This window comes from Tigriopus californicus, chromosome 5, assembly GCF_007210705.1.
Source record: "Tigriopus californicus strain San Diego chromosome 5, Tcal_SD_v2.1, whole genome shotgun sequence".
NCBI classification, from domain to species: domain Eukaryota; kingdom Metazoa; phylum Arthropoda; class Copepoda; order Harpacticoida; family Harpacticidae; genus Tigriopus; species Tigriopus californicus.
In genome coordinates, this window is record NC_081444.1 from 14537262 (window position 1) to 14548177 (window position 10916).

General features: G+C 39.2%; 2 protein-coding genes across 3 annotated transcripts in view; one reads left to right on the forward strand and one right to left on the reverse strand.

Moving 5' to 3' along the window:
* The first annotated feature begins 4901 nt into the window (after nt 1–4901).
* Nucleotides 4902–8051, forward strand: LOC131880496 (uncharacterized). 2 transcript variants are annotated; one of them, XM_059227154.1, is made up of 16 exons: nt 4902–5141; nt 5211–5340; nt 5407–5438; nt 5507–5576; nt 5642–5692; nt 5762–5910; nt 5978–6140; nt 6211–6303; nt 6370–6405; nt 6551–6602; nt 6848–6888; nt 6964–7076; nt 7210–7226; nt 7405–7456; nt 7529–7664; nt 7779–8051. In XM_059227154.1, exons 2-16 carry the CDS (start codon nt 5229–5231, stop codon nt 7919–7921), a joined length of 1260 nt encoding a protein of 419 aa, XP_059083137.1. In that variant the 5' UTR covers nt 4902–5141; nt 5211–5228; the 3' UTR covers nt 7922–8051. The 2 variants fall into 2 exon arrangements, with proteins under 2 accessions (XP_059083137.1, XP_059083138.1); XM_059227155.1 differs by lacking the exon at nt 4902–5141 and having other exon boundaries at nt 5177–5340.
* Nucleotides 8052–9567: 1516 nt separating this feature from the next.
* LOC131880610 (uncharacterized) overlaps nt 9568–10916 on the reverse strand; it is a 3458-nt gene continuing 2109 nt past the window's right edge. Inside the window, exons 10-13 of the mRNA XM_059227277.1 lie at nt 10541–10662; nt 9984–10066; nt 9802–9916; nt 9568–9736 (exon numbers count right to left, since the gene is read on the reverse strand). Coding sequence (XP_059083260.1) covers nt 9639–9736; nt 9802–9916; nt 9984–10066; nt 10541–10662 — 418 coding nt within the window. The 3' untranslated portion in view covers nt 9568–9638. The remainder of the gene's footprint in view (nt 9737–9801; nt 9917–9983; nt 10067–10540; nt 10663–10916) is intronic.

The window sequence follows — 10916 nt, forward strand, 5'->3', positions numbered from 1 at the left end:
ATTTTAATTTAATTACTGTGATTGAAAGAGACAACCTGGCCTATTGTACTGGCTTTAAATTCTCAAATCGCCTTTAAGATATCATGATGATTAAGATTTAGGAAGTGCCAGGTCAGTCTTTTTTCCCCAATATCGTTGAAAAATGCCTTTTGTCTATTGCTTAATGCTTCTGGGGGTTGTAATCAGCAGAATTACAGACACCATCGTACAATGATGATTTAACGAGAGAAAGTTTAACCCTCCCTGTTGGTACACTCAGGTAAACCCGATTGACCACATTTTCTTCCTACAGCAAACACGCTCGATTGTCTTTGGTCATTGAACTCAACAGAACGAATCCAGTCTCATGTCAGAACTATCACCCATAACTCCTTTCATCCCGTCAATCTTAATGGTGGTGAATGTGACCAAAGACTGGAATTCTTGTCAACAATCTGATGAGCTTTTTGCCATTGTGTCTGTAGAACGCAAGAAACCAGTTTCATAAAAGTGCCGAACATTAACAAAACTTGGAATAGCAAAAAGCGTAATAGTACAGCTTTAGGTAGATTCCTTAAAGTGATAGACATGAAAGTGTTTGTGCAGGGTGACTTTAAAGTTCCTGCCCCCTTATAACGCTTGAAGTGCTCAACCGATATTTCGTGTTTGATAAGATATGAAATGTGCTTCCTTTCCACAATTTAGCCTAACTAAGTGAAAAATCGAAGCCTTTGAGAGTTGGAAGTTGTGTTGTTTGCTAAACATCATGATTTTCTTCATAATTTTATTACTGTGATTGAAAGAGACAACCTGGCCTATTGTACTGGCTTTAAATTCTCAAATCGCCTTTAAGATATCATGATGATTAAGATTTAGGAAGTGCCAGGTCAGTCTTTTTTCCCAAATATCGTTGAAAAATGCCTTTTGTCTATTGCTTAATGCTTCTGGGGTGTCATGTAGTGCAATTTTAAACAAGAAAATTTCTGGTGAAGATGAAATGGGCCCCATTTCGTTGTCAACTAGAAATGATAGAACTACGACAGTAGGCTTCGTCGAGGTCTTCAAACCAATATGTGATTATAGCGGAGACTCGCTCGCATCTTTGGAGGTACCAATCTTAGCTTTACATTTCAAGCAAGCAATAGTTTGCGAATGACAAAATGACGTGTTCCTTCGAAGGGGCAAAGACTTTACGGTCATAGTGTAAAGTCTTGTTCTGAGGGGAGGACAAACGTGTATTGGTAAGAATTTAACGAATGCAAACCGTACAGAGCATCGTCAAAGGCGTCCAGCATTTTCTTGTTACATATCTTTTACTATTTTCTTCCTAACCCAAAAAATATCAATCCTAACGCTGAGCGTTCTGTTTAGAGTCAAATCGATTGGTCATTTCGTTACGTAAGATAAAATAAAATGGAAAATTCATTGCTCTGAGCCTAGGTATTTTGAATCAAAGCACGTGTTAGTGTACCCAATGTCTTTTCGTACTTTTGTCTTGGGATTAAGCTCGCAAAATTAGCACTGCATTATTGGATCGAATATGAAGTAAATTAGATAAGCCTTTAAATCCATCCGGTAAATAGAACACTTCATTGCTTGATCATTTGGATTAAAAATCCGGTTCCTAACTTAATTAATCAACACAAACGAATCTTTTAAAAAGGCCGGGCCTGACAGTTAAAAATGAGCTTTTCAGACTGCATTCATTTGATTTTAGTCACTCATCATAGGTCCTGTGATGATAATAGACAAACACGAGAATAATGATTCTCGCCACCTGAACCTTTTACACATTTTTCAATGTTTTGGGTGGTCTAGTCTTGCACTAAATAAACAGGGAGTGTCTTAAAATTGATTGATGTGGTGAAGCGTTGCTTGTGTGTTGTTGGCTTAAATATCTTCTCCATAAAAGGTGATAAAGCAATTCTGTCTTTGGGGTTGGGGGCAATACAAATCTGAAAATGGCTGTCTATGAATGTCTGAATTTACAGTCTCAATCAGATAACGATTGACTCTCTTTTTGAGCTTGTGTAATATCATCAGGAAACCTTGCTGTCATTAGATGTATCGTGAAGCATGTTGTCAGACACTGATGAAACCAGCAAGATATCAATCACGAACTTGGCCTCGTTATAATTTGGGCTTCGACGGTGGACGTACGCACTTTATACTAGCGTCCAAATCACTAACCGGAGGCCAAATTTCCATGACATCATACGTCTTTACCTGTTTGGTTTACCCTCAGGTCATGCATCCAAAAACAAAGAAGGTATTTTTTTTTTTTCAATTTCGTTCTGACGTGAAATCAGATATACGTCAATCTTAGGTTTTGCCATCAATCATTGCCAGCTACTTCACACCATGATCAGACAAGAACTTCATCATGCTCTTCAAATATTCACCTTACAAATAGATGGAGAGAAAGGCCAGATTTGTGCCACTTACACTATCTTTAAGCAGAAAGAGATATTTATTGTAAAAGAGTCGAGCAATGTTACATTTTCATGATTAGTTCTTCCACCAATTGACCAATGATCAGGCAATAGATTGAGGGGTATTCTATTACAATAAAACTGAACTGTATTGTTCACAGAAATAAGGGCTCTTTCAACAAGTGGCAGAGACGCCTGCATGATCTGCCACAACTGATGATTATCAAAGCCTGGATAAAGAACTTGTTTTGCCGTCGAGCAGCAAGCCAAAAGATTTGAATGCAAGTTGTTGCTGAACCACAAGTTAACGTGAACAGTTGTTACTGTAAAGAAAGCTTGTTTTGACATCCATCTAGAATCTACCCTCAACGGCAAAACAAGTTATGTTTTCCGACCTTTAATAATTATCAAAGAGTTGTAAAGAAGAGAGTGACAATAAATCACTCCCAAAGCTAATATTTCAAGAAAAAGTGTGAATATTTTGAAAGTGAGTGAGCTCTTCAATGATATGTAGTACGTAGCCACAACCCTCTTTGAATTTGACGTCTTGTTCCCTTTCTATTCAACAAATGTCCTCTCGATATTACGCCTCTTCTTTCTACCTATGTGTTATAGGAAGTATCTTTTGGTCCGGCTTTTGGTCTGACTGACTCAGTGAATGAGTAATTGAGTGGGTAGATTGATGATTTTAAAAAAAAAATGCCGTTTACAGTATACAAAAACAGGTCAAGCAAGGCCAGGTTCTTTCACCCTCGGTGATCTAGCCATCATTTTAATGAGCTCCGCAGAATGTAGAAAAAGAGGCAAGAAACTTTTCCACGCTCTTGGAGAGCAAGACCGGTTTTGTCACTTTACTCACCGGGTTGAGCGATGGGTAGATAAGCACCTTATTAGGGAGATGCGTGGTCCATGAACCGGTATGGTTTTAAAATGCTTGGCTGGCTCTGATTGGTTCTCATCGCCCTACTTCACCTCCCTCCACCCCCCCCCCCCCCAAAAAAAAAAACCCTCAGGTTGGTTAACCCCAGGATGAGACAAACTGACATGTCTTGGCCCTTCCCCTGTGGATTTGAAATCTATACGTAGAGATGGGCTTGGGTCTGAAAATGGAAGTTTACGACGTTGACCTCCTTTTCTTGGAGAACTCAGACTATCTTAAGGGCATAAGAGTGCTTGGATAGGCTAATGTCTGGGTTTTATATTGCCTGAGATATTTTGGAATCGACAGGGTGTTACGTGGCGAAAGAATGTCCATGCTCAAGCTAACTGCTGGATGGAGTCTTTCTCAGTATCATACATTTCGTTTCTCCTGAGCAATCTTTCATGAAAAGAAGCTCCTTCTCATAAATTTGTTTTCAAGATGAAAAGTTGAAGATTTGATCCATCAAATGTCATCGTTTGAAATCGAAGATGAACCTCACAAAGCTGTTTACAAATAACTCATTACTTGAGTCTTTCCTAAAACAAACTGATGTATTGATGATTGTCGAAAATAACTGATCCCTTTGTAGGAACTTTTTAATGACTTTAAATCCAGTATTTCAATGGAGAACAAACTTTCAGTCGAACAGGCTACAAAATTTCTTCTTCACCAACAAAGAAGAAGTCTCCTTGTGTTTAATTGATCTCGTTAACAAGCTCTCAACCAAGATTGTCAAAGATTGTGATTTTGTCGTTCGAGTAACCTGTCTCATTCCTGATTGTCTGACCGCTTTTTGGTTCGAGTTGTCTGAACTCCTCTCGACAAAATTAGAAACCCTCGTTTCCGCCCTGATTTGAAAGCTTGACTCCTGTTTTTACCCATATTAGGGATCAGATCTGAAAAGCATCTTAAGGAATTAAATGAAGCAATTCATCGTCGATGTCAAATGCGGCTGACAAACCAACCATTTTTGGGTATTTTACACTCTAACTACAAAGCAATGATTACCCAAAAACCATCAGTTCTTCATTGAAAAGCCTCAAGAATGATGGAATTCAAAACGAAACACGTGTACGGTTTGGCTTGGTGTTGAATGATTGCCTCTGCATTCCAAGGCGCCCTTACGTGTTTGAGCTCCCTTTATAGATTAAATCTGACTTCTGAGAGAAACCCTTGTTTTCGAATTGGCCTGTTTCCAACTGTATCAAACTGTAAATAGGCAGGGCATTTGTAACGAAATTACAAGCAACGAAATTGCAGTAATTCCATTACATTTTAAAGTTGCACAATTTCTTTAGAGAAGTACGGTCTTGAAGTACGGTCTTAAAAAACATGAAACATTGGTCATCTAAATATTAGAAAAAGTAACGAGTAAAGCTATTACATTTTTTTCAAATAACGGTTGTGTAACGAATTGCTATTTTTGACCAAAATAATTGTAACTGTAATTCGTTCCCTATAATGAGGAACGACTAATGCCTTGTAAATAGGTTATCAAAATCCACCGGTTTCTTTGTTGCTACTGGCTGCTTGATTAGGCTCGAACATAATTCCTATGTTTATTCAACCTTTTTTAAACAGCAATATTACTTAGCTGAGAAATGTTAATGGTACCCTTTCATTATAACTATAAAATATCTCGGCCCGATGTGTGACACATCCAGGGCTAGAGTCATCCATTGCGAGAGTTTGCGTCTCCAAACTAGTTTGGAAAAAGGGAGAGCCGATCCCGAAGTTCCCGGCCTGCCAAAATTGGTTGATTTTTCAGTGGGACTTTTCAGTGGTTCATTCTAAGACTTTCTTCTCAGGTACCCACTCTGCCGGTTCTTAACAATACTAAGGATCACTACTCTGAACGACATAGAACTTCTTTACAGACACTTTAACTTGGGATCATGCTCATTCTTGGAGCATCCGTTTTGCTTCTTCAAGTATTTGCAACAGCCTCAGCTACCGAGGCTGAACGCTATGACACTGCTACCAACGTGACCTCGAGGTCGGGCAAAGGTGAGAGCATCCTTCCTTTACGTTTGAGTTGCCTGTTTCATAATCAATATTCTACTTTTGTTATAGCCCTTTCCATTTTCCAGATCATCAAGTTCAAGGTATGTCAAGACATGCGGTATGCGTTCCCAATCAAACTTGGGCCTATAGCAAAACCCTTTTATTCTAGCATGATCCATGCCCAGGAGATGGAACCAGGCAAGGAATTTGCCATTCCAATGCCGAATGCGTGGCCCTAGGTAACGACAATCGGGAACACCAATATGGGATTGATTTTTTTTCATTGCGTTTCCTTCGATTTTAGGAGGCAAAAGCTCTGGCTCTTGTGCCAATGGGTATGGAGTGTGCTGCATTGGTATGTCACTTTCATATGTATACATTGAGTTGTTGAAAACCCAACTTATGGCGTCTCTTTCCATTTCAGTCGCTCTTACCTGTGGTCAAACCACTTCCAGTAATTGTTCCTATTTGACCCAACCTACAAACCCCACTGGGTCCAACATGGTTTCCGTTTGTCAATATACAGTATGCAAATGTACGCCCGATGTTTGTCGGATCCGATTGGACTTTACGGTGGGTATTCTGGTCCCTTTATATGTTAAAGAATGGTCTTCCTCAAAAAGGTCGGCCTTTTCAATAGACTTTTAGCATCGCTGGGCCACAAGTGGGAACCACTTTTGATGGAGCAGCACCTTTGAATATAGGAAATGCCATTGGCGAGTGCTCTACCGACTCGTTCGCGATGACTCTGAGCGAAGGACACTCTCCGTCCCCGATTTGCGGATTCAACACCGGTCAACACAGTAAGACGGCGAATTCCATTGAGCAGTTTTTTCCGCAGGTCTAATAGATTTGTGTTTCCTTGGTACCTAGTGATTTATGAACCGAGTGATATGTGCGATGAAGCTACTTTTATTTTGGGTGCTGCTGCTGCTGGCGTTAGAGCAAGAAACTGGGATATCAAGAGTAAGTGGCTGAAATGTAAAGAAATAATGATTGTACTCATATGCTGTGATATTGTTATGTTTTTAGTCACACAATATAAGTGTGGAGACGAAGCTGTGGCAGGTGAGACTGATTGCAAAACACTTCATAATTCTTACCACAATGATTGATGAAAGATTTAGGGCATTTCCTTACAAAGTTGGAGATTGCCGATGGTTCCTTACACGATAACAAATAGACCAACCCTGGATGTTCCTTTTTATTTTAGGTCCTCCTGGATGTCTTCAATATTTCTCAACTGATGTTGGGCGGATTTCCAGGTTAGAGTTTTTCGACTGCAACGCTCTTATTGAAAATAGTTTGAATCTAGGCCATGTTGTTTGTTTTGATTGCGCAACACATCTTTAAAAAAAAGGTTGTGTCGCCGCCGAACAATACCATAGCCATGTGTTTTTGAGTTAGATGAGTTAGAAGGCGGGTTTCACTTTGCATGCTGAGAGCAATCCATAGTAACCCGACAATGCCTAGACACCATCTTACTGTGCCATGTACTTTTCAATTTTAGCTACAATTTCCCAACAAACAGTGCGACTATTGGGGCCCAAAGTTAGTACTTGTGAATTATTTCAGCCATTATCTTATTTGATATAAGCAATTATCTCCTTGGACGATCTTTTTTAGCCACTCATTTGTCTCGACAAGCCTACTCAATTTGCATTCGCCGAAATGAGGGATTTTGTGCTATTTGCTACGTTCCTTCCATTGTTCCTCCTGCTCCTACAGCAGCTGATCAGGTACGTCCAAAGAAGGTTTGCTTTCCGCAGAGTACTCCTCATCTCTTGTTGACAATCTCGATTGAATTGCTGACTTCTTCAGCTATTGTCATGTTTGATTATTAAAAGAATTGTGTTTGATTTTTATTTTCAGGCATCCTATGGATTAGAGTGAGTTTTCAGAACGGGCAATACCTTTCATTGTATAATGATTTGAAACGAACGATTGAGAGGTCTAAAAATGAGGTGGTTCCTATGGTTTCGCACAAAGACTTTTAATTCAAGAAACTTAAACTCAAAATCAACTCGAAAATAGTAGATACAAACCAACCCTCTCATATTTTTTCAGCAAAGGCGCTGCTGCGGTTCATGATCTGGACTGCCGCTTTGACTATCTGCAGGTGAGCAGTCATTTGATCAGAAAAGCAAGTACTTGGGTTTAATTAAAGATAATCAAAATCCATTCTAATTAGATCCCAAATGCCGAGGCCTTTCCATTGCCAGTGGCCATGCCTGGAACACCTCTTACCAATATGATTGGAAAGCAACTATTTTGCGGGCGAATCTTCAACGTCGACGTGGCTGCCGCTCTCCCCGCTTCCGTTTGTTGTTAGTATCGATTCAAATTGGAATGAAAAACTCTCACAAATATCTTGCATCCGACCTTCAGAGCCAATTATCCAAAAAAACACTGGATCTAAGAACAATCTCCTACTTTTGCAGCAACTACGGCGCCATTTCGCCTTGGATTCTCGACGGGTGGTGGAGAATTTACCAATATGGCAACCCCTGAGAAGAACGAATTGATGGGCGCCCCTGGTGGGATTGTGGGTTTTAGTTTGGATTACAGGCAAATTCCCTGTTGATGAACACGAACATTGATTATACATTTTGTTCGATTGGCCTCTGTTATACAGAGTGCGTTGTTTAGTTCTGCAAAGAAACCTTTTATTGACAACACCATGAAATGAGAAATAAATTGCCTTATGTAAACGAAACAAAGTCCTGAAAGCGTCAACTCTTGATTAGGCTACAATGTGTAGTGTAAAGTGTAGTTGCTTTTTGTGATGAATTAATGCCATTTAAACAAAAGATCTTTTAAAACACATTTCCAATGACAGTCTAGTGAAATGTGTCCTCAGGGTGTTGATGTATTGATCTATTCCATGAACAAAGTTTTATAGAGGCTATTCAATTAAAGTTTCACGGCAGGAACGGGGCATGCTAAGTGAAGGAAATTCAAGAAAAATTTAGTGCGGGCAATCCTGACATTGAGCATTTTGAGGAAGACAAATCATAGACGAGACAAATATTACAGCCAACCTGCACCGGGCATAGGCTGAATTTCTCAGTTAATTCACTTTCCCGGCTTGTTGAAATACACACACAAGGTTCTGTTATTGAACCAAGAGTTTAGTACAGTGACAGAACTGTATAAAAGATAACTTTTTTTTGAGTTTTGTGGCACACCCCGCTCGATAGATGAAAGTTCAATTGGATCCAAGAGAGTGCCAGTGCAGGTGGGCTATAACGTTGGTTGTCTCCCTCCTCAAAATGCTGAAAATCAGTGTTGCCGCAATACATTTTTCTTGAATTTCCTTTGCTTCACATTCCCTCTTTTAAAGATGTTCCAACTCAACTCTTGAAGATATCCATTATAAGGATGATGTTTCATACTGAAGTTCGGTGCATTGTTAATTGAATTAAATGGCTTGAAAAAAGTATAACTCGCACAAAACAAAAAAGTTGATTTTATAATGTTCGTTTAAAAAAGGACGATTGTTTTTGAGACAACAAGTGAAGTATCCCTGCAATTTATGATAACCAGGGCTTAAAAAGCTACCGAAAAAAGTAACCGTTGCTCTTTAGAAAAGTAACATTAACGTAAGTTTGCAGGAAAAAAAAGATAGAAGGGTTCAAGGATTAAGGGTTATTTGGTTTTAATCATTTTTTACTTTTACTAATACTTTTGGACAAGCATTTTTCATCCTTCTGTTGATGTTTAAAAAAAAGTTAAAATAAGATAATTATTCCACTGGTTTGAAGAGAGGAAAATCAGAGTTTCATTTTGAGGCTAACCAAGGAGTTTTGTCATGGAACTTGTGACGCGTCACAGAAAATGTAAATTGATAACGCCTAATCACACCCTCCCGTGGTTATTAACTTGATCCCATCAGTAGAAAATAAGTCATTGCTTTTTGAGTAACGCTACCGGTAATGCGTTGCTATTCTGCCAAAGTAACGGTATGGGTAACGGAACGGTTTTTTAACCCTCCCGTTACCGATGCTTTCTTCTTTCTTCAACAAGAGAAAGAAAAAATGTGTAACAATTTCCTCACTCAACGGTTGACAAGTTATCTGCAATGTCCAGTGTCTCTGTTTAGTTTCGTCATTGCCAGAACTTTTTGTTTCATGTTTCTAGCAACAGCCACAAAGAGAAATTTGAAAAAGCATGAAAATTTCTACCTAAACTACTCTTCCCGGAGAACAACAATAACAACAACAACAGTAATCAATCTGAAATTATTTATTGACAACACTTTGAAATAGAAATTCATTTAAGACTAGTAACAATATACATATCTATGAGCATGGAGATTGTCTGTAAGTCAAGTCGTATCCTTTCTCGGCCATCGTAGGCTCTAAGGAGAAAGTGTCCAAGTAGAAAGGTTCGGCACGAGCTGTAATTGAAAAAAAACATGAGAGAATGATCGTACACTTCAATATCACATATGATAAGAATAACCTCGGATAATTCCATTGAGATTGCTGCCCTCTTCGGCATCAAATCGCTCTCCACAAATCATTGCCGCAGTGGGCGCAGGAAGACCAACTGTCACAAAAGCAAAAGTGCATTCCATCTATTGGAGAGAAATCAAGAATCGGTCAATTCCAGTAGACCATGTCAATGCGTATTTTAGAACAGACCGTTTTGGCTTTTCCAGCCATTCCACCGTCCAGCAACTTAAACGATTCTAGGCTTGTAGCTGAGAAATCAGTGTTGCAATAACCTGAAAGGAGTAATCATTGTTAAGAGAATTGTAAAACGGGAAGAAGATGTCAGACAAGAAGATGCGTTCAAATTCTAAGAGCAAGGTGTTGTATCGAGTGAAGGGGCATAATCATAAAAAAATATCCCATGGTGATAGGCAATTTTGGTTCAATGAGAGGAGACGGACTTGAACCAAAGAATAAGAAACTCTAGCCGGACGAGTGATTACGAAGATTCATCCTATAATCCAAAATCAACTTCAGAATACCCTGTGGTATTGATCAAGGGCGAGTTAAACCCATCCAGTTATTGAATTGCAACATCAAAACACTGTTCGGATTCAAACCGAAGACGAAATTGTGTCTTTACAACAATCAGTATTATTGTTCCAAGTTTTTTCATGCCAGAGCCAAGAGAGGATTGGCAAAGGCAAGAGATTGCTCGGATTCATTGGGAAAGATGAATTTAGAAATAAATTGTCACCATAATTTACCAGACTCTCTTCGGAAGCAAGTGCGATAACGTTGATTGTGCAACATGACCATGCTACCATAAGCATAGGATTGGAAATTTCCACCGATGCCAGTGAAATATTGCGTGCAGAATGCGGGGGCTCTTGAAAAGAAGAAAAAAACCCATTGATTATCTAGTAAATAAGCAACCTATGGCGAATATACATGGTTGACCAAATGATTGTTGCTAGTAGGGTCAAAACAGTCGAAATCATTATTCATCGAGCATTAGACAACATTCAATGGTTGCAAACCACATATCGAGGATGTCCAAATTAGATTCGGCGATTCACGTCGGGTCTAAATCAGTTTCAATAGTGCACCAAAAAAGTTTCATTTTCACCATAACACATTGTG

What these genes read in the sequence shown, in the direction of transcription:
- LOC131880496 (XM_059227154.1), top strand. Translation starts at nt 5,229, where the DNA reads ATGCTCATTCTTGGAGCATCCGTTTTGCTTCTTCAAGTATTTGCAACA. An exon ending in GACCTCGAGGTCGGGCAAAG is followed by an intron (nt 5,341 to 5,406) that starts GTGAGAGCATCC and finishes CTTTTGTTATAG; the next exon opens with CCCTTTCCATTTTCCAGATC. An exon ending in GGATCCGATTGGACTTTACG is followed by an intron (nt 5,911 to 5,977) that starts GTGGGTATTCTG and finishes CCTTTTCAATAG; the next exon opens with ACTTTTAGCATCGCTGGGCC.